This window comes from Marmota flaviventris, chromosome 1, assembly GCF_047511675.1.
Source record: "Marmota flaviventris isolate mMarFla1 chromosome 1, mMarFla1.hap1, whole genome shotgun sequence".
Classification (NCBI taxonomy): Eukaryota; Metazoa; Chordata; class Mammalia; order Rodentia; family Sciuridae; genus Marmota; species Marmota flaviventris.
Genome location: NC_092498.1, coordinates 16757794 through 16784914, shown reverse-complemented (window position 1 = coordinate 16784914; position 27121 = coordinate 16757794). Strand labels below are relative to the sequence as shown.

Sequence of the window (27121 nt, the reverse complement as noted above, 5' to 3'; positions counted from 1 at the left end):
ATACTGCCTGACAGTGTAGGAAAGAGAAAAACCAACTTCTCAGGATAAAGCAGACATGGTGGAAGTTCAAGGGGACACGTGGAAATACCTAACGTGGGTTAGGGTGGCTTGATAGTAGCATCTGGGGAAGAAAAAAAATCATGTAACAGAACTTGTGAAGGAGGAATAAGGTCATTTCAGAAGATGAGTAAAATGATAAAATGCAAAAGGCAAAAAATACGGAGGAAGAGTGGAGTAGAAATTTGGGTCATAGATGTTGAGAAAATCTGAGAGCTTAGAAATCAGAAATGAAAAATAATTAATGTGAATAATTATTCACATTAATAAGAGAGAAAGGAGAAAGGAGACTGGTTCTTCCTTTCAATGAGACAGGAAGAAACAGGAGAAATTCTCTTTGCTAAGAGAACAATGTGGAAAGTTATTATTAAGGGAAAGTTGAGTTTTGTGAAAGTAAGATGGTAGAGGAAAAAATGAGAAAAATATTTAAGAATAAAATGGGTATTGTCCAATTACTGCATTCCCTTCTCAGTCTGTTTTGTGCTAACAGAACACTCAACACTGCATCATTTATAGAGAACAGATATTTACTGTCTCCTAGTTCTGGAAGCTGGGAGATCTATTATCAAGGCATCTGAAAAGAGCTTTCTTGCTGTCAATGCATGGCAGAGGTGGAAGAGGAAAGACTGCAAGAGAACAAACTCACTCTTATACGTCCTTTTTATAATGGCACCTGGCTATACTCCTAACCACTTGTCATCGGTCCCCATCTCCCAGCACTGTTGCAATGGGTATTAAGCTTTCAACACATAAATTCTGGTAGACATATTCAAATGGTAACAGCTCCCTACAAGATATTTCTATCAAAGTCAGCAAAGGTGTCTATCCTGCCAAACCCAACAGACACTTTGTCCTCGTTGATCAACTGTGTTGATCTCTTTCAACACAGTTGTGTGTTCATCTCCCTCTTTAAATATTTTCCTCTTTCAGCTTGTATGATAATACATTCTCATGATTCTTTGACAGCTACCCTCTGCCAACCTTCAAATGTTGTTATGCCCACTGCTCTTTCTGCCATAGTCTTGTCTTACTGGCCTCACTCTCTTCCCAGGACCAACAGTGTTTAGCTTCCAAGGTTAGATGAGGTTCTATATGCTCAGGGTGGAAATGGATAGGACCTAAGCCTACTATCTTTGTAAATTGATTCCACCCACTCACCCAGCCTTAAGACCATTTTACAGGCTGATGAATCCCAAATTTAATCTGTAACCATGATCTCTTTCTGAACCCTAGGCTTCTCTGTTCAACTGTCTTTCCAAATACTCCCTTGAATGTCAAACAGAGACTAAGGGTGTAATTCAGTGGTAGAGCTTTTGCCTAGCAGGCATCCCTAAATTCAATCCACAGTGCTACAGGAAAAGAATAAACAGATTGGTCAAAACATCCAAAATATTTCTGGGTGTGGTAGTTCATGCCTGTAATCCCAGCAACTCAGGAGGCTGAGTCAGGAAGATTGTAAGTTTGAGACCATCCTGGGCAACCTAGCAAGGCTCTAAGCAACTTAATGAGATCCTGTTTCAAAAAATTAAAAAAGGGCTGGGGGTGTAGTTGAGGAGCTTGGTGCTAGATCATCCCTGGGTTCAATCCCCAGTATTGGAGAAAAAAAAGAACACTCTTGAATCTTGGCCCCAACCTCAGGAAATGATTACTACCATTCAGCTAAGCAGCTTAGGAATTATCCTTGTTTTCTTTCTGTCCCTTACTGCCACCACTTCACCTCATTTCCAAGCCAACATTAAAGGTATTGGCCCCACTCCTAGTTCATATGTTAATCTCTTCTCTTATTTTCATCTCTAGTGCTCTGGCTCCAGTCCAGAGTCAGACCCTGAAATGAGGAGGTACATGAGAGTGAGTTATTATGATCTGCAACTGGGGAACACCCATAGGGAAGTGAGGAAATGTGACTGGGGTAAAAGGAGTCAAGCAGAGGTGTGACAGAAAAAGTCCTCCAGAAAGCAACTTTGACTCAAGGTCCTGGGAACCTCTAGCCAGAGTTAGTCACATCTCAGAATCACTTGATTGAGGAACAGCAATACTTTTACCTCTGCAGCTCTAGGTCAAGAGTTGCCCCCGGTGGGTATCAATTCCTGGGCACACCCCATGTGAGGAAGCAAAAACAGGTTCTATCGGTCTGAGTTCTGTCTTCTAACAGACAGATTCAAGCAGGTGCTGGCTGTGGGTAGTGAAAGCAGAGCATATGCAAAAATGGTAAAGGCATCTGAGGGGTACCATCTTAGTCCATGTGGACTGATACCACAAAATCCATTAGACTGAGGAATTTACGAACAAGAGAAACTTATTACTCACAGTTCTGGAACCTAGGAAGTCCAAGATCAAGGTGCCGGAAGATTCAGTGTCTGGTGAAGGCCCATTCTTCATGGACAGCACTGCCTACCTGTCCTCACAGGGTGGAAGGGTCAGGGCAGCTGTCTGAAGCCTCCTTTATAAGGGTATCTATCAGGCCCATTCACAAGGTCAGAGTCGTCCTGACCTTATCCCTTTTCAAAGGCTCCATCTCCTAATGGTGATCAGGTTTCAACATGTGAATTTAGGAGGCTTATAAACATTCGTTGTCATCTGACTAAGGAGGCCTTCCCTAAAAATTCTATCAAAACTCATCCTGTTCAAGTTATTTTCTATCATGCAGGTAGCCTTTTTAGCATTTATCGGTACCTAAATCTTATTTTCTTGCTCATCTTGTTTGTTATTCTATCTATACTAGAATATAATTCCCATTAGACTTGGAACTTGGTCGTCTTCTCAACCATGATATCCCCAGATCCTAGAACATGCTCAATAGGGAGCTGTGGGACTGAGCTCAATAGGTGAGGGATTGGAAGAGGATAGCTCTATAGGAAGAGGGATATCAGGGGATAGAATATAAAAATAATGGTGATGAAACATGCAGTCCAGGGGAAGTATGAAGGCTTATGTTACTGACCAGAAAAGAAATTTGCTGATGGGGAAGAAAAGGAGATCTCATTAACTTCAATATTACAAGGGTAATATTGGATCTGGTACTGTATCAGTGGGACATATCTATAGAACAGAAAGTGGTAGTATAAAATGATGAGCTTCACCAGTACTGGACTGTAGTCACAGTAAAGGTGAAATCTAATCAGTGTCACCAGAGTGAGGTGGCCCTTCCAAAAAGCAAAGGCCTGAGCATGAGGCCAGGATGACCTTTCCTTAAATCGGCGTCTTATCCTTAGATTTTTGTGTCCATCTAGGAAGTGAGTTTGGGATTGTTTTGTTAAATATCTGGAAATTTTCAACACCACCTTGTAAGTCATGTTAGTTGGAAATATCATGGTCCTCCTTATTAAATAGTCATGAATCCCCTTTCAAAGATTTGGGTTCACAAAAGAAGAAATCTGAAGGACTGTGTTCCTTCGTCAGGCTTAGTTAGAAGAGGACCAACCAAAAACCAGAGAAGGAGTTTGACCTTCAGATCAAACACAGGGTAGAAAAGAAGACACTAAACTCTTGGTGCGCCCAAAGAGAGAAAGGAAAGCACCACAGGACAAAGCAGTCACCTGCTATCCGTTTTCTGACACTTAGGGAACCTTCAGCCATTAGTTGCACTTTTCTTACCTGAAGAATTTCTTCTCACTCTCAGTGATGATCTTTGGTTTCTTAAGACAGTAGGAAATTTGCTGCCTTGAACCTCAAAACCTATTTGTGCTGCCAAACCACAAATAGGCCTAACCCTCACTCAGCCACCACTTTTTTTTTTAAATAAAAGTAATTTTCTCTCTAAGAGAGAATTCCATGGCTTAAGAATGATAACTTATCATTAAATAAAGAAAAAATAATAATTCAATTTAAAATGAATGCCAGGTGAGATTATGAGACTATGAAAGAATTCTTGGGCAGTGCCACAAAAGGTAAAATATAGTATGTATAATATAGTGTGATTCATATATATTTCAAATTAATACATTAATTCTACACATGACAGGGTTACACTTAGACATTCCCATTCATGCACACAGATTGATCATGTCTGTCCTCCATGAGGTCCTCTCTCCCTGCTTACACTTGAAAGAAGATGCGAGGCGAGACAAATCACCTGAGAAGTTCCACTTTATTACAAAAGGCTCTGGGCTTATATAGATCTAAGGATAGGTGGCAGGGCTTAGGTAAATGACGGGTCACCCCCGTTTATTGGTAAGTTCTTCCAGATGTCAGTTCCGGAGCCCATGAAATCAATTCCCACGAAATCAGTTCTTTTTGGGGCTAAGGTTTCCCGCCGTTGAGAGTTTTTGGCGCTGGTGGGAGACAGAGAGGAAGAGAAGCACATCAGGCGCCATGTTGGTTTTTTGGGGGTGTGGCTGCCATTATACCTTTTCCCAACAACACGGATCCCCTTTCTAGTCCCTAACAGTCCCCCTTCTACTTTCAGATCATCTTTTCATTTCATTTTGTTTTTAGTTTCCACATATTAAAAAAAACCACGACATATTTTTCTTTCTGGGTCTGGATTATTTTACTTCACATGTCCTCCAGCTTCATCCATTCCAACAAATGACAGGATTTTATTATTCTTTATGGCTGAAGAAAATCTCCATTGTGTATGTCTACCATATTTTCTTTATTCTTTCAATTACTGACAGGCACATAGGCTGTTCCCATATTTTGTTATTATATATGCTACCACAATAAACACGGGCATGCAGCGGTTTCTTTTGTAGGCTGACTTCAGTTCCTTCAGATGTATACCCAGGACTGTGATAGCTGGATCATAGAGTACTTTTATTTTTATTTTTTTGAGGAACTTCAATACTGTTTTCCAAAGTGACTTATTAATGCACATCTCCACTAAATGTGTATAAAGGTACCTTTTTCTCCACATCCTCATCAGCATTTGTTGTATATATTTGTTTTCTGTCTTTTTATGAGGTGAGATGGAATCCCTGGATTCTCAATGGAGTTTTGATTTGCATTTCCCTAAATGCAAAGAGAGCGGAAGGTATCAAGCATTTTCCATATAATTATTGGCCATTTATACTTTGTCCTTGAGAAGTGCCTATTCAGGTCATTTGTCCTTTGTTGTGGCTTGACTTGTTTTGTAGTTAAGTTTTTGCAGTTTTTTTTTTTTTTTTTTAAACATGTTCTGGATAATGATCCTGTTAGATGAATAGCCTATAAAGGTTTTTCTCCCACTCAGTAGGCTCTCTCTTCTTTCTGTTAATTGTTTCCTTTACTGTACAGAAGTTTTTAATTTGATATAATCCCGTTTGCCAATTCTTGCTTTTGTTTCTTGAGCTATTTGAGTCCTATTCAGGAAATCAAGCACTGTGCCAATATCTTGAAGTATTCCTCCTCTGTTGTCTTCTAGTAACTGCAGTCTTGGGTCTTATATTAGGTCTTTGATCCTTTTTTTTTTTTTTTTTGATGTTGGTGTTGGGGATTGAACCCAGGGCCTTGTGCATGCAAGTCAAGCACTCTGCCACCTGAGCTATATCCCCAGCCCTCTTTGATCCACTTTGAGTTGACTTTTGTCCAGGATAAGAGACAAGGATCAAGCTTCTGACTTCTACAGGTGGATATCTGGTTTACCAGACAGCATTTGTTAAAAGAGTTTGTCCTTTTTCTAATGTATGTTTTTGGACATTTATCAAGAATCAGTTGACTGAAGATACCTGAATTTCTTTCTGAGTTCTCTAGTCTATGCCATTGGTTTACATGTCTAGTTTTTTTTTTTCTTTTCTTGGCAATATCATGCTGTTTTTGTTACCATATCTCTGCAGTGTGTTTTGAGATCTAGTATTTTGATGCCTCTAGTATTGCTCTTTTTATTCAGAATTGTTTTGGCTATCTGGGGTCTTTTGTGCTTTCGTATGAATTGTAGGATAGTTTTTTATAGTTCTGTGAAGAATATAGTTGGTCTTGTGATGGAGATTTCATTGAATTTATAGATTGTTTTGAGTAGTATGGACATTTTACAATATTAATTCTCCTGATCCATGAATATGGGAAGTCTTTCCCCCTTCTAGTTGGTTCTTCAATTTCTTTCTTCTGTGTTTTACAGTTTTCATTGTAGAGCTATTCCTACATCCTTAGGTTTATTCCTAGGTTTTTATTCTATTTTATTTTGTTAATTGTAAATGGAGTTAACTACTGATTTCTCAGCAAGCTCATTATTGGCTTATGGAAAAGCGATTGATTGGTGTATGCTGATTTTGTGTCCTGCTACTTTACTGAATCTGTTTAATCAATCCACTAAAAGTCTTTTGGTGGAGTCTTTAGGATTTTGTATGTCTAGAATTATATTGTCAGCAAACTGGAATGACTTGACTTTGTCCTTTTCTATTGTATACCCTTTGTTTCTTTCTCTCGTCTCATTGCTCAGCTAAAACATAGTGTTACATTGAACGAGGACGGTGAGAGTGGACATTCTTGCTCATCTTAGAGGAAACGTTTTCAGTTTTTCTCCATTCAGTATGATGTTGGCTATAAGTTTGTCATTATAGTTTTTATTATGTTGGAATACAAAGCTCAAATACTAATTTATTCAAATACTAATTTATTCAACATCCCTTTTATCATAAAGGGATGTTGAACTTTATCAAAGACTTTTCTACATCTATCAAGATGATCATGTGATTTTTATCCTTGACTCTACTTTAATTCTTCTTTAAGAGTCTGATAAAATTTACAGTGAAGTCACCCAATCCTAGACTATCTTTGTTGAGAGTCTTTTTATTACTACTACTTTTTTTTTTTTTTTGGTACTGGGAATTGAACTCAGGGAAGCTCAACCACTGAGCCACATCTCCAGCCCCATTTTGTATTTTATTTAGAGACAGGGTTTCACTGAGTTGCCTAGTGCCTCACTTTTGCTGAGGCTGCCTTTGAACTCGAGATCCTCCTGCCTCAGCCTCCTGAGCCACTGGGATTACAGGCATACGCCACCATGCCCAGCTTTATATTACTTTAATAACAAGCTATGAGATTATAAATCCATTTAGTTTTTTTTGTATCTTCTTGGTTCAATTTTAGGTCAGATATCCAGAAATTTATCCATTTCTCCTCAATTTTTCAATTTATTGGCATATAGATGTTCAAAGTATTCCCTAATGATCTCTGGAATTTCAGTGATGTCTATTGTAATGTCTTCTTTTTATCTCTAATTGATTTATTTAGTTCTTCTCTTTCTTTTGGTTACTTTAGATAAAGATTTGTCAATTTGGTTTATCTTTTCAAAGAACCAACTCTTTATTTCATTGGTCCTTTGTATTGTTCTTTATATTTTACCTAATTTCTACTCTGATTTTTCTTCTACTGATTTGGGGTTTGGTTTGTTTTTATTTTTCTAAGACTTTGAGATGGATCATTAGATTATGTACTTGAGAGCTTTTATTTTATAATGTAAGCACTGATGGCCATAAACCTCCCTCTGAGTGTTGCTTTTGTTGTATTCCATAAATTCTGGTATGCTCTGTTTCAGTTTTCATTTGATTTTTAATTTCTTCTCATATTTCTCCAGTGAGTCACTGTTTGTTCAATAGTGTATTTTTCAATCTCCATGTATTTGTAGAATCCCTGTGGTTTAACTTGCCATTGATTTCTAGTTTCTTTTCACTGTGATCAGATAAAAGGCAAGAAATTATTTCCATTTAAAAAATTTTGTTAAGATTTGCTTTGTGGTCTAACACAGGATCTATTTTGGTAAAAACTACATCTTCTGATGAAAACATGTATATTGGGCTGTTATTGGGTGGAACATTCTGCAGATGCCTGTTTAGAACATTTGATCTATGTGTAATTTAACTATGATGTTTCTTTGTTGAGTTTTTTGTCTGGATGTTTTAATGGTAAGAGTGGGGTATTTGAGTCATCCACTATTATTGTACTCAGGCCTACTTCTCCCTTTATGTCCAATAGTATTTGTTTCATTCAGTTAGGTGCTCCAATATTTGGTGCATATACATTTATAATTGTTGTATCTTTTTTAAATTTGTACACCACTTATAATTTTTATTTAAAGCCTCATAAACAGTTGGGGTGGTGTTTGTTTTCATTTCCTATCATTTTTTTAAAAAAATTATTTGTTTTAATTAGTTATACATGACAGTATAATGCATTTATACATTTGATATACATAGATGGGATATAATTTCTCATTTCTGAGTGTACATATTGTAGAATCACATTGGTCATGCAGTCACCTACATACATAAAGTAATAATGTCTGTTCATTCTACTATCCTTCCTATCCCCACATCCCCTCCCCTCCTCTCCCTTCACTTCTCTCTACCTAATCTAAGGCGACACTATTCTTCTCTAGAGCCCCCCACCTACCTTATTGTGAGTTAGCATCCACATATTAGAGAAAACGTTCAGCTTTGGTTTGGGGGGATTGGCTTATTTCGCTTAGCATGATGTTCTCCAACTCTATCCATTTACTGGCAAATGCCATAATTTCATTCTTCTTTAAAGCTGAGTAATAGTCTATTGAATATATGTACCACATTTTCTTTATCCATTCATTGTAGCAACACACACTAAACCTGTCAGGGTCACTCCAGGTGAACTGGACTGGCATGAAAAAAATCCCACAGAGACAGAGAAACAACTTTTTCCTTTGGGCTCTGTGATGTGTCCTCTGACCCCGTTCCCACAAAGGAGGCGAGGCAGGCAAGAAAGAGAGAGAGAACATGCCTCGCACCGGGTTTTATTGGGGGAGGCTGTTCCATGGAATATTCTATCCCCCAAAAGGGCACAGGGGTAGGATTACAAAGGAATAGGTGAGTGTAACTCAACCCCAGCTGGTGACGCCTCCTCCTGGAGCCACGCCTGGGGTAACACCCAAGTTACTGCACCTGGCACTGCCCTGCCAGATGGAAGGCAATAGTTGTTCAGTGCCCCGGGGAATCAGGACTTAAAGACATGTTCATCCAGGGCAGCTCCCCACAATTCATCTATTGAGGGACACCTAGGTTGGTTCCATAGTCTAGCTGTTGTGAATTGAGCTGCTATAAACATTGATGTGGCTGCGTCACTGTAGAATGCCGATTTTAAGGAGTGGGATAGCTGGGTCAAGTGGTTTGTTACATCTTCTTGATGAATTGTCTGATCCAACAATATAGTGACTTTCTTTGCCTCTTCTGATTTTTTTTAACGTCTATTTTGTCACATGTAAGTAGAGCCATTCCTGCTTCATTTTGGATTCCATTGGATCTTACCTTTTCCTGTCCTTTCACTTTCATTTGCATATGCATGTGCAGATGAGGTGATTTTCTTACAGGTAACTTAGTTGTAGGTATTGTATTTTAATCCATTCAGCCAGTCTGTGCCTTTCAGTTGGAGAATTAAGACCCTTTACATTCTGGGTTATTAAAAGGTATGTACCTTCTGTCTTTCTGTTGTTTTTCATCTGGTTGTTTTGAATAATCTTTGTTTACTTCTTCCTTATTATCTTAGAAGTGTGATGGTTTGCTGCGTTGATTATGTTTGATTCTTTCCTATTTTTCATTTGTGTGTCTTCTAGTGAGATTTCTTCTTTTGTGTGCATTCATGATTGTGTCTATTTTTCTTCTTCTTCTGGATATAGGATTTCCTTAAGTTTCTTTGTAATGCCAATCTAGTGATCACGAATTATCTTAGATTATGGTTATCTTGGAAGGTCCTTAATTAACCTTTAGTGCTGAAAGATAATCTTGTTGGATACAGCACTCTTGGTCAGCAGTTATTTTCTTACAGGACTTGAAATGCATCATTCCATCCCCTCCTGGCCTTGAGAATTTCTTCTGAGAAATCTACTGATATTTTAATAGGTTTGTCTCTAAATGTGATTTGGACAAATAACCTAGTCAATAAATGGGCTAAAGAACTGAACAGACACTTCACAGAAGAAATAGAATCAATCAACAAATATGAAAAAATGTTCAACATCACTAGCAATTAGGGAAATGCAAATCAAAACTACTCTTAAGAATTCATCTCACTCTAGTCAGAATGGCAATTATCAAGAATACAAACAATAATAAATATTGGCAAGGATGTGGGGGGGGGAGGTACACTCATACATTGCTGTGGGACTATAAATTGGTATGACCATTATGGAAAGCAGTGTGGACATTCCTCAGAAAACTTGTTGAACCACCATTTGACCCAGTTATCCCACTCCTAGGTTTATGCCCAAAGGACTTAAAAAATCAGCATACTACAGTGACACAGTCACATCAATGATTATAGCAGCTCAATTCACAATAGCTAAACTATTGAACCAACCTAGGTGCCCCTCAACAAGATGGGATAAAGAAAATGTGACATATATACACACAATGGAATATTACTCAGCCTTAAAGAAGAAAGAAATTATGGCTTTTGCTATTAAATGGATAGATGTGGAGCCTATCATGCTAAGTGAAATAAGCCAATCCCAAAGAACCCAAGGTTGAATGTTTTCTCTGACATGCAGATGCTAATTCACAATAATGATGGCAGGGCCAGGGGCTAGGAAAGAATAGAGGTAATTTGGATTAGACAGAGGGAGTGAAGGGAAGAAAGGGGGTACAGGAGTAGGAAGGACAATAGTATGAATTGGGAAATTATGACCTTATGCGCACATATGACTACATGACTTGTGTAATCCTATATCATGTACAACCAGAAGAATGAGACGTTATATTTCATTTCTGTATGATATTTCAAAATGCATTCTATTGTCATGTATAACTAATTAGAACAAATTAAAATAAAAGAATTAAGGGAAATTCCAGTAAAAAAAAGAACTATAATGGAATGAAAAGAGAGCTAGTTTGTGATAAATGTTGAGTTCAGGAAGTTATATGGGTGATTCAGCAATTTATGTTATCATCACCATTTTTCCCTTCATGGATAATGTGTGGTGAGTATATGTGATCAGGATGGCATTTTCTTGATGCCGTGAAATGTACTCTTGGGTAAAATGGTAAAATACTAAAATAATTTGAAAAAAATGTGGGTTGGTACTCCTCTTTTGATGATGTTAACATTCTTTCTTTGTCCTGTACTTTGGCAATTTAACCATAATAGGTTATGGAGAGGTTTTTTGGTGATCGCGTCTGTTTGGGGTTCTAAATGCCTTCTATGCCTGGATGTCCGTGCCTGTCCCAAGATCGGGGAAATTTTCTATTATTTCACTGAACAGGGTTTTGTTCTCTTGGTTTTTGCCTTCAGCCTATAGCTTCTTCCCCTCAGGCATGATGATGATGATGCAGATATCTGATCTGTGAATGATGTTCCAAAGATCTTGTAGGTTCTGTACATTCTTTATTATTCTTTATTTCTGTTTGAATGTAATACTTCACCAGATCTGTCTTTGAGTTATGATACTCTTTCTTCCACTTGATCTAGCATGTTGCTGAGGCTTTCAACAAAGTTTTATCTGACTTACCAGGTTTTGCATTTATAAGATTTCTGTTTAGTTCTTTCTCAAAAATCTTTCTTTACTGAATTTCTCATTCACATTCTGCATTCTCTTCAATTGTTTACCTGTAGTCTCTTGAAATTCATTGAGCTTTTTAGAAATTACTCTTTTGAATTCTTTATCCATCAGTTCACCCACTTTGATATATCTACAAAATTATGAGATTTATGAGGTGTCATATTGCCTGTTTTTTCACATTTCTTGTGTTTCCATGTTGGCATCTGTTGGAATGAATAGCTCCTCCACTTTTATTTGAGGGCCTCCTTAGTAGGTGGCCTTCTCCTGGTGATATCTTAGGGTAGTGGTTTATTCTGCAGTGTTGGGTTTAAGTCCAATTGGACTTTGTAGTGTAGTCTCCCTCTGTCTTTTGGGCTGAGATGAGTGGATTTTGACAGAATACACATTGTATCAGTACCATGTCCACAACAGTGGTCTTATTTCTCTCTCCTGTTACTGTGGGGGTGACTGTCCAGAGCCCCATAGCTGTGCCCACTTGGGGATGGTCTTTGTCTGGGCATTTTGTCCTCCCTGTTCTTAAATTGAAGTTATCTCCCAAGGTTCAACTGGGGCTAGGTCAATACTAGAGCTAGGCACAATTACTCTCCCCTGGGCCGGAGGGTAGCTCCGTGGCAGAACCCAAAGTGTGCACAATAAACAAATAAATATTTAAAAATAAAAGCACCAAAACAGTAACAGCAGTGGCAATAAAAATAACAATAGGGTCAGGCACCCTGGCACATGCTTGTAATCCCAGCAGCTCCAGAGGCTGAGGCGGGAATATTTCCAGTTCAAAGCCAGCCTCAGCAATTTAGCAAGGCTCTAAGAAACTCAGTGAGATCCCATCTCTAGATAAAATATGAAAAAGGACTGGGGATGTCGCTCCATAGATAAGCACCCTTGGGCTCAATCCCTAGGAGAGGGACAGAGGGAGGAAGGGAGAGAGAGGGAGGAAGGGAGAGGAAGGGAGAGAGAGGGAGGGAGAGAGAGAAGGAGGGAGGGGGGGGAGAGGGAGAGGGAGGGAGGGAGGGAGGGGAAATACGCAGAAAAAAATTTTTTAATTTTAAATTTACATTTAAGAATATAAAGCAGGGGAAAAGTTAAAAATCAAAGGGGAAGGGGAAAAGAGAAAGCAAATTAAAAAATTAAAGAGAAAACACACACACACACACACACACACACACTCTCTCTCTCTCTCTCTCTCTCTCTCTCTCCAGTTCTTTCTAATCATAGTGTGCACCATTGTCTATTGAGGAATGACCTGTGGCTGGAGCTAGTTGGAATTCTTCTCAGCTACTTTGCACAATGGAATGAGTTAACATGGAACGCGGAGTTCTCCACTCGAAGAGTTTCTCTTTAGCTATTTGGGCTCTGCACTCCAAGCACTGGCTGAATGCTGGTGCTGTGGCTTGTCCCTGCACCCCCTGCAGGTGGGACGGGGTAACAAACCCACAGAGATCTGTGCTGGAAGGACTGATGGGCAGCAGGTTCCACATGATCTACCACCCATCATCCTGATGCTCTCAGGCTTAGCTCCCACGCAAAATCACACGTGGCTTCCACTCCCTTGGACTTAGTTGACAGGTTTTCAAAACTGCAGATTTTAAACTGCTCCCTTCCACGTTGCCATCCCGTTTCCCATAACAGAATTCTCAGTGTGTTTGTGTCAGTCTTTCCTCAGGCAAAGTGGTGCATGAGGGAGCTGCTCATACAAGCACTGAGTAAAATTCCCACAGGTTCCAGGGTCACAGATGTAGCAAATTGCAGGAGCCTCTGATTCCCAGAGCAATAAACTCAGATTCTTCTCAGCTCCATGGGAATATACTACTGGGAAGTGCACAGATCTTACCCAGATCCCACTCACTGCGCAGTTCCCAGGTCTCTTGTCTGTCTTGACTGTATATCTGCGAGGGGCTCATGGAGCTCTCTGGGACTCTTCCTTTTCCCCATCCCCACCGGAGTGGGTATTCCTGCTCCCCCTGACATGCTGCTGTGTGATCAATGCTGGGGTCTCTTTCTCCCAGCACCTGGTATCCAAAATCTTTGGGTTTCTCCAGGTCTCTTTCTTCTCTTTTGTTGAATTCCAGCACTCTCCCACAGTCACCCACCTCAGTAAGCAGCTACCCACCTGCTGACTTAATTCTATCTCATGGAGAAGCAGGCGGGTGCTGGGTGCCTCTCATCTGTCATCTTGAATTCCCAGTACAATATGGTGATGCTATAATATAATGATATGTTTTAATATAATTAATCACATAATTATTATACAATTAAAGTATAGAATAATAATTTATCATTTTATATAATTATACATAATATTTAGTATGTAGTTATATAAACATATAAATAAGTCAGCTTGAATTGCTTTCTCAGGGCCAGGATATATTGGTATACTGAAAAATCAAATTCCATAACTTTATTTCCCAGATATAAATAAAATGGATAATATTCTGTTGTGTTGTTTTGTTTCGTTGCAGCCTGGAAATGAAGTGTATCCTAAAGATGAGAATGGCAAGTGGTTGTATCATAAATCAGATCTGTGTGCCACTTGGGAGGTATGTTCACATGGCCTCTTATTTTAAAAAAACTACATTTTCAGGGCTGTGATCAAATTGTTCCTGTCGGGTTTATGGCCTTTACTCCCAGTGGAAATTAACAGTCAGAGCCAGTATTTCCAACCCTAAGTACGGACACATGAAATCTCCATTCCTGGTGCTGATGATTCTTCGTTTTGTTTTGCTAAGGAGAAGAAGGCCAAGGAAAGGGAAGAGGAAGGTGTGGAAGTAGGAAAAAAAAAAAAAGGAAAGGAGATATGTTCTCATGGAACGGCAATTGAAAATACGTAAATGAGATATACAAATTTTAAAAACTGAATTGAAAAAATTAATTCTATAATATCTAAAAGAGACAAAATGATACATCAAAGCTAAAAAATAATTCTGGTTCTATTTTTGAACAAGTTGTTGGCTCCTTCCCCAAGATCACAAAAGTGGGGAGTTCTAGGAGAACAAGAGTTTTGAATTCATGGAGATGGGAGGGACACTTTGAGCTGGCCTGTTTACGAGGCGGGGTGGACACTGTGACCTAGACAAGAAGGCGACCCAACAGGCAGTGAGATGATAGTACATGCAGGAGAGAGTACTGGCCCTCTCTTTGCACTTTCTTCTCCTCGGCCATAGTCAGAAACTCACGATCAATGGCCAGGAATCAAATCAGATCGGCATTGAACCCTGCACTGATCATAAGCCGAGAAAAACACGTTGTTAATTGAACTCTGGCAACTGTTTTACACACACACACACACACACCATTCCAAACTCCAAAGGCTAGGAAATTACATGAATATGTAATTTACATTGAGTATATCTGTCTATACACTCTCTCTGGGAAGTAACAGTTAAAGGTCTGAACTACAGTTTTGAGGGTGCAGGAGGCACTGAGTAGGTTTTCTGGTACCTACGCTGTCCATTCAGGAGACGATACACACATTTACTCTGGACCTCCCTGTTGCTGACCAGGTTTGGAGGCTGGTGTTCCAGTCTGTGTGACTGCCTGAGAGAGTGGCCCAAATCCCTAGGAGAAGATGAGTTCACAGTCCAAAATGACAAGGCACTGTTTCACTAGGAAATAATATATCTCAGTTGCAGATCCCAATATAAACAAAGCAGAGAACCAGTAATTTTTAAATTAGCCAATTAATATATTAAAGGATATAAGAAAAGATATTAGCAATGTGGGGAAAAAAGAACAATTAAACATTTTAAATGAGCAAAAACAATAATCAGAAAAATAAAAAATCAATGAAAGAAATTGGGATAAATAGTAGAATAGATATGGATAAGAAAAACACTTTTTTTTTTTTTTTATGTTGGATGTTTAACCCAGAGATGCTCTTAACACTGAGCTACATCCCCAGACTCTTTTTATTTATTTGTTTATTTTGAGACAGTTACTGAAGCTGGCCTTGAACTTGAGATCCTCCTCTGCCTCCTGAATAACTGGGATTATAAGTGTGCACCACAGAGCCCAGCTAAGAAAAAAATATATTAAATTAAAAAATCAGAGTGATGAGATTTCCCAACATGAAGAAGGAAAGAAGAAAAACATTTTAAAGAGAAAAGCTAAGAGACGCAAAAAGTGAAATTAGAATTTCCAGTATACACATAATAGAGATCTAATAAAAAAAGGAAAAAAAAAATAATAGTTGAGTTAAAAAAAAAAGATATTGAGCAAATCCTGGAGTACTAACACGAAAAGACAAGAAAACACACACCTAGATGAATTGGGGTGAAATTTCAGAATACCAGACGTGAGGAGAAAATGTTAAAATTTCCAGACTATTGCAAATGAGCCAATGAAAGAAGCAAAATCAAATAATGAAAAACAATCAGCCCAGGAGAAGGCAGGAAAAAAAGACAGAAAATGAAGAGATGGGAAAACAGAAAACAAATAGCAAGATAAGAGATGTAAGTGATATCAGTAATCACAGACTATATAGATAATCTAAGCATCCCAGTTCAAGACATGTTGTCAGAATGGATAATAACCAATGTCACTATACATTTTCTACAAGAAACTCATTTTAAGTAAAAAAAAACACAAAACTTGTTGTGTTGGTGCATGTCTATAATCCCACCTACTTGAGACTGGGGCAGGACAATTGCAAGTTTGTAGCCAGCCTCAGCAATTGAGTGATATCCTATCTTAAAAAAAAAAAAATAACTTAAAAAGAATTGAGGGTGTAGCTGAGAGGTAGAGTGCTCCTCGGTTCAATCCCCAATTCTGCAAGGGGGAAAAAAAAAGTTAAGAAAAATTTTTTTTAAATAAAAGGATAAAAAATGATATTCTAGGCTAACACTAATCAAAAGAAAACTGGAGTGGCAATTATAGTAAAAAGACTTCAGAGCAAAGAGTATTAGCAGAGATAAAGGGGTCAGTCCTAAACACTATGCACCTAATAACAGAACTTCAAAATATATGAAGCATAAACTAAGAGAACTGACCAGAGAAAGAGAATAATTCATGTTCATAGTTAGAGATTTCAAAGCCTCTCTTCCATTAATTGAAATAATAAGTATATGGAAAATCTTTACAATATTTGAAATTTAAACATTATCAACATTTTGACCTTGTAATATTTATGGAACACTATTTTTCAAGTACACATGGAACACTTAACAAGATAGGCCATTTTTTGAGAAATAAAATAAAACTCAATTTTTAAAATATTCTAATTACGCAATGCACTGTCTTATCTAATTGGAATTAAGTTCAAAATCAGTAAAAATTGTTTGAAAAAGCCACCAAATATTTGGAAGCCTAACATGAAAAAAACCCCATAAGACAAAAAGGAAACAAAATCTATGCATCCATGTCCTAGCAACACACAATTAGAAATTAACTTTTTAAAATATTAAATATTTAGAGATAAATTTAACAAAATAATTGAAAAACCTATACAATATGTTCTAAGAGAAATCAAAGATCTAAATGAATGGAGAAGCATACAATCCCTTGATGCTCAATGTGGTTAAGATGTTAATTATTCCTAAATTTATATGAAGATTTGATGCATCTGAGTCAAAATAGAAATTGAAAAGCTAATGCCAAAATTTATATGGAAGGGCAAATAATCCATAATGGCCAAAGAACTTATAAAAAAGAAAGAAAGAAAAGAAGGAAAGGAAGAAAAGGAGGGATCAATTTGGAGGACTTCTACTAACTGATTTTGAGAATTGTGATACAACTACAGGAATCATGACGGTGACGTATTGTCGGCATAAAGATGCATATACAGATCAACGGAACAGAGTAGGGTGTGCTAAAATAGACCTAAACAGGTCAAATGAGTTTCAGCAGAAAAGCCAGGGCAGTGCAGTGGGAGAGGGATCATCTTTTCAGTGGTGTACTGAAACTGACTCATACCAGCTTGCGAGAACTGATTGTGCAAATCTTCCTAACTCCAACACTGGTGATGTCCTGTTAGATTGACTGCCACTAGTGTGAATAGTTAGACAACAAATTGATGAATACCATAAAATGGGGCTTCTCCCCACCCACAGCCAGTTGTTAAACAATTATTTATCAGCATTCTACTGGAGGTGTTCAAAATCTTGATGGTAGTGATAATCTTACTGGTGCATCCATATGATTCATCAAAATGCAGGTTTCAAATATGTGCAGTTTATTGTATATCAATTATAATTGATCGATTTTTTTAAATTAGAAATTTCCAGAAAGAAAGAGCTAGTCACATGAAATTAATTTGATGTGAGTTTTGTTTTATTACCAGCACCACTGGATGAAAAAAAAAGATATAGTATTTTCAAAGTGTTGAAGAGTAAAGATTGCTGTCTTTGTATTTTATATCCAAACTATAAGGAAAAATTATGTGTGATAAAAATAGCTTCAGATCTTACTTGTGCTTAGAAATTTTGCTACATACAAAACCCATCAAAAGGCTATTAGGGGAAAAAAAAAAGAAAAACCATTAGGGGCAATGATCTAAAAGATACTTCAAGAAATGTATAAACTGAAAGTGATCAAATTAAACTGAAAACTATTTAATATCTATAACATAGTTAAGATCAAATAGTATTAGGAGAATATAGTCATAATAAACTACAATTAAAGTTTCAGTATTAACATCACAGATGTTGGGGGTAGACCAAGAAATGTAGCCAGGTGTGGTGGTGCATTGGAATCCCATTGGTTTGGGAGACTGAGGCAGGAGGATAGATAGTGAATACAAAACCAGCCTCAGCTACTTAGCAAGGACCTAAGCAACTTAGAGAGACCCTCTCTCTAAATAAAATATAAAAAGGGCTGGGGATATGGCTCAGTGGTTAAGCTTTCTGGGTTCAATCCCCAAAACAAAACAAAACAAAAAGAAAAGAAAAAAGTATAAACATGCTAAGTTCTTGTCCTTGTTAAAGAAAACATTATATGAACATATATATACTTTTTTTAAAGTAAAAATTAAACAGAAGAAGTGAGATAAACTGGAATAAGTTAAGATACAAAGTCCTATTAAAAGACAAATTGGGAAAAAAAAGACAAGTATTGACAGATTAAAATTAAAATGAGGCACATAAGCAGAAAGCCACCTTAAAGTTAAAAATTAAAGGTGAAAAAGAAATATTGTTAAATACTTAGAAAAAAGTTAATATAGTTTACTGAGAAGATATACAATTTTAAACACATATATACTAAATATTTTCAAAATATATAAAGTAAAAGAATTGATAGAATTCTGGAAGACATCGACAAGTCTACTAGTACATAGGAAGCTTCTGACACATTCCTTTAAAGTACCCAGAAGCCAATTTTAGGTATAATGTGGGTTTGTGTGTACACAGACATATATCTATGAGAAAGAGTTTGCATCCAAACATAGGAAAACTTACATTTGCCACACATACTAGAACATTTATGAAAATTTATCATGTACTATGCCATAGAGAAACTCTCCACAGATGTCAAGAAGTAGATCATCACTGACATGCTGGTATGCATCGTGAAAAAACAGGGGAAGGTACAGTAGAGAATATTTTCCAAACTCATTCAATCAGAGCCCTGCCTTTCTCCACCTGCTTTTGTTTCTTCCTTCACAGAACAGGTGTCAACCTACCCAGCTTTCCCATCTAAATAATTTACAGTTGGCCTTACAAGTATTCATCCTTGCTTCTTGTGAGGTTTTTTTCATAACCTGCGGACGTTTGCCCTACAGGCCTTGGAAGCTTGCAAAGATGCAGGCTTGGTGAAATCCCTTGGCGTCTCCAATTTTAACCGCAGGCAGCTGGAACTCATCCTGAACAAACCAGGACTCAAATACAAGCCAGTCAGCAACCAGGTACAGCCTACCAGCTTCCCCTGGGGTGGCGGGGGGACCCCGATATAGTATTTAAGTAACAAGAAGCTTGGACTATGCGTCAGGAAGTCTTGTTGCTCCACAGGAATCTCATCAGAGGATCCTGGGCAAATCTTAATTTCTGTCAACTTATGTCTTTAGGAAAAAAGATTTGTAAATTCAAATCTAGGCAAAAGTAAGCAAAAAGGTTTTTGAAGCAGAAAAGGAATGAGGTGGAAATAAATCAGACTTGCCAGATATTGACACAACATGAGTATTTAAAACAGAGTTCAGTGGGGCAAGAGCCAGATATGGAGATGATGAATGTTTAGAAACAGGCCAAAGTATAATCAAAACTTAATGTAGGGGCTGGGGATGTGGCTCAAGCGGTAGTGTGCTCACCTGGCATGCGCATGGCCCTGGGTTCAAGCCTCAGCACCACATACAAATAAAGATGCTGTGTCCGCCGAAAACTAAATAAATATTAAAAAATCCTCTCTCTCTCTCTCTCTCTCTCAACAAACAGACAAACAAACAACAACAAAAAAAAACTTAACGTAGCCAGGCACAGTGGTGCCTGCCTGTAATCCCAGCAGCTCGGGAGACTGAGGCAGGAGGATCACGAGTTCAAAACCAGCCTCAGCAAAAGTGAGGTGCTAAACAACTCAGTGAGACTGTCTCTAAATAAAATACAAAATAGGGCTGGGGAGGTGGATCAGTGGTGGAGTGCCCCTGAGTTCAATCCTCAGTACATCCTCCCTCCCCTCAACAAAAATGAATAAGTAAACAAGTACTTAATGTAAAATAAAGTAGCACAAACTATCGGTAGAGGGATGAAGTCTTCAGTTGATGGTATGAGAAAAACATGTCTAGATATGTAGAAATAAATAAGCACTTTACCTCCATTGCACTCCAAAATCAATATCCTTTTGATCAGAGTTGTTTTAGTCAGCTTTTTCACTGCTGTGACTATAGGATAACTGTAGAGGAGGAAGAGTTTATTTGGGGGCTCACGGTTTCTGAGGTCTCAGTCCACAGACGGCCAGCTCCGGTCCCTGGGGCTGGAGGTGAGGCAGAAGAGTGTGGTGGAGGGAAGCAGCTCACATGGTGATCAGGAAGCAGAGAGAGACTCCACTCTCCAGATACAAATATATTCCCCATGATCACGCCCCTAGGGACTCACCTCCTCTAGCCACACCCCACCTGCCTTCAGATTCCACCCAATTAATCCCATCAGGTGATTAGTTCACTGATTGGGTTAAGGATCTTGTAGCCCATCTTGCATTGTGTCCCAAGTGAGTTTTCCAAACCATAACAGTTTTTTTCAAAGTGGAAATCATTTACAAATACAACAAAAGAATTTTAGTTTTCTGGAGCTATTGATACAAAGAGAAGCCATGGAAAAAATCATAAAGAAAACTGATATATTAAAGAGTATAAAAATGCTAAACTCTCAAAACACTAGAAACAGAGAGCAAGCAAAAGTAATTATGTTTTTAAATATATAGGGCTCATATCCTTATGAATTCAAAGGCTAGCGTAAATAATCTTCAAGGAGAAACATTAAGGCTCAACAGAAACAATGACAGAAATGAACAGAAATCCACAGAAGACTCATTAGAAAATGGATAAACATGACAAAAGTTCATCTCACTGGTAATTAGAGAAACTTATGTTTAATGATTTTGGACTGTGTCAAATTAGTAAAGCTATTGTGTTCTGTTTTATTATAACACTCCCATAAAGAAAGTGATAAAGTACTGGCAAGTGCCAATTGGTTCAGCCTTAATAGAAAGTGATTTGACCACACGTATCTAGAGCCCTAAAAAAAAATGTTAGTTATGAAAACAAAAACCTGGCAACAACATAATATGAGAAACTAGGGGAATGATTAATCATGAGATGTCCGTACTATATGAAACCTGAACAAACTATATTCTGGAATGATTTTTGAGGAAAAGAGAAATGAACAAGAGATTTAGGGAAAAGACCAGGTTACAAAATGCAATATACAGGATGGAGGTGATTGTATTGTTAAAAGGGATTTCACTGAAGAACGGTTTCTTAAAACTATGTAGAAGCGCATTAAACTACAAGGCCTTAATTCTGCGCCCTGATCTTCTATGCCATCACTTAGGTCGAGTGCCACCCCTACTTCACTCAGCCAAAACTCTTGAAATTCTGTCGACAACATGACATTGTTGTTGTTGCCTACAGCCCTTTGGGGACCTCTAGGAATCCACTCTGGTGAGTAAGGCTGCGCGTCTCTTCAGGAATTATTCCGTGGGGTGGAGGGGGTGAAGGTGATGGGAGGTCCTTCCCTGGGAGACTGGCTGAGTGGTCTTGAGAAAGGAACAACCTTTTCAAGTGTTTTCCATATAAACAAATTAGAGCTGATACTACCTTCCTCAATGAGATAAGTGTTGATCACATTCAATCTACGAAATTATCTCTCGGTGCTTAACAAGTAGGAAATGCTCAATGAATCTTAGTTTAATTATTATTTGACAAAGAGTTTCTAGGGCCATGTTCCTAAATTTTTGAATTTTTGGACCTCTGGATTCAGTGGCAGCATTTCTCTTGGATGTGTAGGATTTTTTTCTACTCGGATTCCAAGAACTATGCCTCTGTTTCCTCTGCTCCTGTCTTCTTGCTTTTCCTTCTATGTCTACTACTAATCCTGCGAAGACTTATTGAGAAAATATTAATTCATCCTCAAAACATCAACTCCATACACTTGCCTCTCTTGGCCTCCTTGTGTTAACTGTCACTCTTCCTTTAATGAGTTCTTCATGCTCAGAGGCATTGTTACAGGTGACCTCAAGTGTCCCCATAAGTGACCAGGTGAATGGGGAGGCAGGGGAGGGTGACTGATGAACTCTTAGTTCTCATCTTCCCAACCTAATAGGCATGTGTTGCTTCTTTTTTAAGGGTGAATATATCTTCTCCACCTTTATTAAATGATGCACTTCTAAACTCACTGGGGAAAAAGTATCGCAAGACAGCAGCTCAAGTTGCTTTGCGTTTCAACATCCAGCGAGGGGTGGTGGTCATTCCTAAAAGTTTTAAGCCTGAAAGGATCACAGAAAACTTTCAGGTAAGAGAATTGTTTTTTGAAGTGTGGAAAGATGGTTCTGTTTGTTGCTTTGCTTTCAGAGAATGTTCTTGAAAATTGTAATTACTAACACCCAATAACTCCCCCATAACCTCAATTTCAAATATCCCCTTCCCCTGGGTCATCAATTATTGCTCTCTATTATATAACTCCCACCAACAAAGAAACAAGCTGTAACCTCCAATCTTAAAAAAAAAAAAATCCTATGTTTGTATAAATATGTCAAAATAGACTCTACTGTCATGTATAACTAAAAAGAATGAATTTTTTAAAAAAATTTAATGTAGACTCACTTTTTTTCTCTAGAAGTTTGACTTCTCTCTTTCCACTTACAGCAAACCCCTTGAGAGAGAAGTCTGTTCTAGTTGCCCTCAATTTGCTTCACTTTGCATCTCTTAGACCCATTCAAACCAAGACTTTACCCAAACCATCCGAGGGGAACAGAGCTGATCAAGGTGCAGGGACCTTCTCATGGCTAGTCCTCATAATTAGCTCCCAGTCCTTGTCCTACCAGACCTTTCCACCAGATTTAATACAGTTGCCACCTCTCCTTCTTGAAACATTTCCTGTTATGGAAAACTATAAGAGATGCAGGTGCTGAGGAGACTATCAGGAGTTTGGTTTTCTAAAGTGAAATCTCCATTCACTTAAGACGGCCGGAAAAGAAGAAAGTACCATTGAAAAATCAGTCCACATTAAACAAGGGAAATCAGTGCCTAGGAGTAATGCAGAGAGGAAAAATTTGGAAGTTTATCTTAAAATTGAAACCAAAGTTTATGAAAGCAAGTGTGCTTATTTTATTCTCAACAAAATTTAGCTTCCAATTGCATATGTGCACTAACTCCTAGAAGAAACAAAGTGAATCGAGTGTTGATGTTTCAAAATATGCTTTAAAATTATGTGAAAACACAGGATGATGTCCCATATTTCTCAAAGGCTTTTGCAGAATGATCATAAAGAGAGGGCTTTATCTGAAAAGGATTCTTAATCCTTGGGATTTTTTTTTCTCCCAATCTTATTCTTTTGGTATATCTCCCAAAGTAGATTTGAAACTGTGCCAGATTCTTATTTTTAAAAATTGTGGCTATAATTAGAATAAATCTCTGAAGTCCCACCCATTGAGCTCATGAAATCCTGTGTTTTTACAAGACTTTATTCACCTTGTTAGACTTCCTGGCTTTTCACAGGAATGGAAAGCTGACCTACCAGCGAGGCACAAAGGAAGTTTGAATAGAATTCATTTTTTAAGTGATTAGCTTATTCATGATGTTTTATATTATGAAGTTTTTATTCCTTTTCCTATCTCATAAACTCCAATACTTCAGTGATGAATAATCAAATAAAAACATTCCTTGAAAGGAAAACACTTGGAAATAATCCATGGAGGAATGATTTAAATAAATCATGTTAGGTGTGTACTATGAAAAGTGATTAAATTAATAACATCAGCCTACGCATTTTGATTAAAAAAGGCCACTAGTATCACTAAGACACTGCATAAACACAGAAAAGTTATAGGATAATAAAGATATTCTGTGTTAACTACCATTTTCTTCCTAATGTGCTTAAAATCTGTGAGGAATATACAGGAGGAGAAATAAGACAGGGTGTTGAGTGACGAGAGGAATTTTCCCTTTTTAGTCCATATCTATTAATTTAGTTGTGTATATACCAAAACAGCATAAGTATTTCTGTACTTTTAAAATTTATAAATCATTAAGTATGTTAAAATAGAAGTTAAAGGGTAGAAAAATAAGCAATAAAGAGAAGAAAATTATAAACAGATTAACTGTTAAAAATAAGTGAAAATGAAAGATAAATATGCTAATGAAGGACAATTACAAAACCAGAGTGCAAAAAGAAATGTATAAAACTCAGAAAAAAACAATAAGAACGAAAAAGTAGAAAAGACATTAACAATGATGAGAGAAAGTGTTTCACAGATAAAACAAAGCATGTCAAAAGTTTAAAAGCGGGCAATTTTAGAGACAAGAAAAAATATTTCTTTTAAATGAAAAGTGTAAGAAGGCAGTAGTCCATAATCAAAAATTCAGCATCATATATGGAAATAAAAAGGGTTCTTCGCATTTGGAATTTCAGATTGCCTGAACATGTGTTGTTTCAGAGCACTTGCAGTTTCTGTAAGATGTCCTCAGCATGACTGTCTTAAAGACAAAGAGCAGAGAGTCCAGCTCCACATGATGGGTGGCCCCCAACACTAACCCAACTCGGACAACCCCAAGATGCTCGTCCACCTCTGAAGGGACCCCACTGCTGGCTCTGCTCCCTGATCCAAGCTTGAACCATGACTACCTTCAAGAATATTCTTTTGAAAAAAAAGTTCTTTTGTTTTCATTATTTCAGATCTTTGACTTTTCTCTCACTGAAGAAGAAATGAAGAGCATTGAAGCCTTGAATACAAATATCCGCTTCGTGGAAATGCTCATGTGAGTTCTGGGGGATGGCTGGTCTGGCACTGTCCCTTAATATTGGATTGGCAAGTGTCAAGGAACAAGGCTCCTAGGAACCCTGACGTTGGTTCATAGAGAGCACCGGGATAAAGAATGGGCAGCATGTTCTGAATACTAAACACACCTGGGTGAAATACTCCCCTGAAGGAACTTCCTAGAACATCTTATGACATCCTGTGACAGGTTAAGGCATGGCGGACTCAGCACCTCTAGGGAAATTAATTCATAATGTACATATGTCAAAACAATAGCAGCACAAACATGGAAATAACATTTATTTCTTCCTAAAAATCAAAGCAACGTCCAAATTAGAAAAATTTATTTAAAATTTTTTATTTCTGGCAGAGAAGTATAATGATGTATGAGAAAGAGCCCAAGGTTGGGACCATGAACATAGTTTCATACAAATACTTTCTTGCTCATAAGACTTAGAAGTTATATTCCTTCAAGGTATTGCCAAGTTCAACCAATTAGCTACAGTAGCCCTTTATTTTCTAAACATTGCAGGTCTTTTAAAATAAAAATAATATAATTTATACACATACATATGCAAATGTGTATATTTGTATTCCCCCCACACACTTTTCTTCTTAATCACTCTCCATTAATCTTTCCAGTTCTTCAAGTCATTTTAATTGCCGTCATCTTTTGCAATCTTCTCTTACAGTAGACTTTTCAAAAACGCTCATTAAGTTGATCCTCATAGTTTGGACACTTAATGATCTCACTGCTTTTAATGAGACAGAAAGTGCTCTGACTGGGTTAATATTGAGTTTATGAATTATTGTCACAGAATAATTTCCTAATGTGAGTTTTCAAGGAGGGGAATTGGTGGACATCCAAAGTTCCACCCAGCCTCAACCAAAAAAGAAACAAACATAAAACTACCAATTATAGGATACTCAGTGACTCTAGAAGATAAATGATTTCTACTGAATAAATATCATTAAGAAGAAATGGTAACATGTAGTTAACCCACCAATCTACTGATTTTTTTTTAACAGGCAGGTAGTGACCTTATTTAACATTTGATATATTGAATATTAGTTCTAACAATATTGGGGGGAAAATAACTCATCCAACTGGAGAAATAAATAAGCTAAAACAAAGATTAGCCTTCATTAATCAAAAAAGGTATTATTTAAGAGTGCTGGGCCATGCATCTTTTCTGGTTTTCATTCAGTTGATCATTGACATTTGAGAGCCTTTTTAGAAAATACCTTTTAGTGTTCGTGGTACTTGCAGAGAACTGGATCTTGGCTGTTCAATGACAAGGACACATACATACTCCACATTTTTATAGACTCTTTCACTGTTGTTATTTAAGAGATAAGAGATAAGAGCATCAGCACAAAACAATACTTCACATGCAAAAGTGGTGTTTTTATAAGCTTTCTTGCTGCTGTGACTTAGACACAACCAGAACAATTGTAGAGGAAGAAAAGTTTATTTAAGGGCTCATAGTTTCAGAGGTCTCAGTCCATATACAGCCAGCTCCATCATGGAGGAAGAGTATGGCAGAGGGAAGCAGCTCACCTGGTGATCAAGAAGCAGAGAGACTCTACTATCCAGATGCAAATATATCCCCCAAAGCCACGCCCCAGTTCCCACCTCCTCCAGCCACACCCTACCATTTCAGATACCACTCAGTTAATCCCTATCAGGGGATTAATTCACTGACAGGGTAAAGACTCTCACAACCCAATCATTTCTCCTCTGAACTTTCTTGCATTGTCTCACACGCGAGCTTTTGGGGGACAGCACATCTAAACCCTGGCACATGGGCAGGTAATAATAATACTTCACATGCCAACTCAGCACTGTGCTTTGGTTCATAGCAGAAGGCCAATGTGGCCAATGTGGTGTCCCTCTCCCCTGCCACCTACTCTCACATCCAGGGTGCTGTCTAGAGCCCCAGGTAAAGGTGCTGGCCAGAGGGGAACTGGGGAAAGAGGAGGGAGAGAAACAGGCCAGTGCAGGAGGTGGGGGAGGTCATGGGATTCTCGCAGCTGAGTGAACCCTTTTCCTTTGGTAAAACTGTTTTGGCAGGTGGTGTGATCACCCTGAGTACCCCTTTCATGACGAATACTGACTTCAGGGAGGACTTCCCGGATTTCCCTCTCGGGTGTCGGCGCCTTGGCTGGAGTTTCCTGGATATGGAAATAAAAGGGGTTTCAGTGTCCTCCGATGGCGTAATGATGAAAATGTTCCAC

General features: G+C 38.0%; 1 protein-coding gene across 3 annotated transcripts in view; it reads left to right on the top strand.

Annotated features, from left to right (window-relative positions):
* Akr1d1 (aldo-keto reductase family 1 member D1) overlaps positions 1 to 27000 on the top strand; it is a 39713-nt gene extending 12713 nt beyond the window's left edge. For 2 of the 3 annotated variants that reach the window (XM_027952191.2, XM_027952192.2), the window contains 6 exons: positions 13951 to 14028; positions 19203 to 19325; positions 21460 to 21569; positions 22254 to 22419; positions 24802 to 24884; positions 26958 to 27000. In XM_027952191.2, the coding sequence (XP_027807992.1) occupies positions 13951 to 14028; positions 19203 to 19325; positions 21460 to 21569; positions 22254 to 22419; positions 24802 to 24884; positions 26958 to 27000 (603 nt within the window). The remainder of the gene's footprint in view (positions 1 to 13950; positions 14029 to 19202; positions 19326 to 21459; positions 21570 to 22253; positions 22420 to 24801; positions 24885 to 26957) is intronic. The other variant, XM_027952193.1, reaches the window with a different exon arrangement.
* Positions 27001 to 27121: the final 121 nt, after the last annotated feature.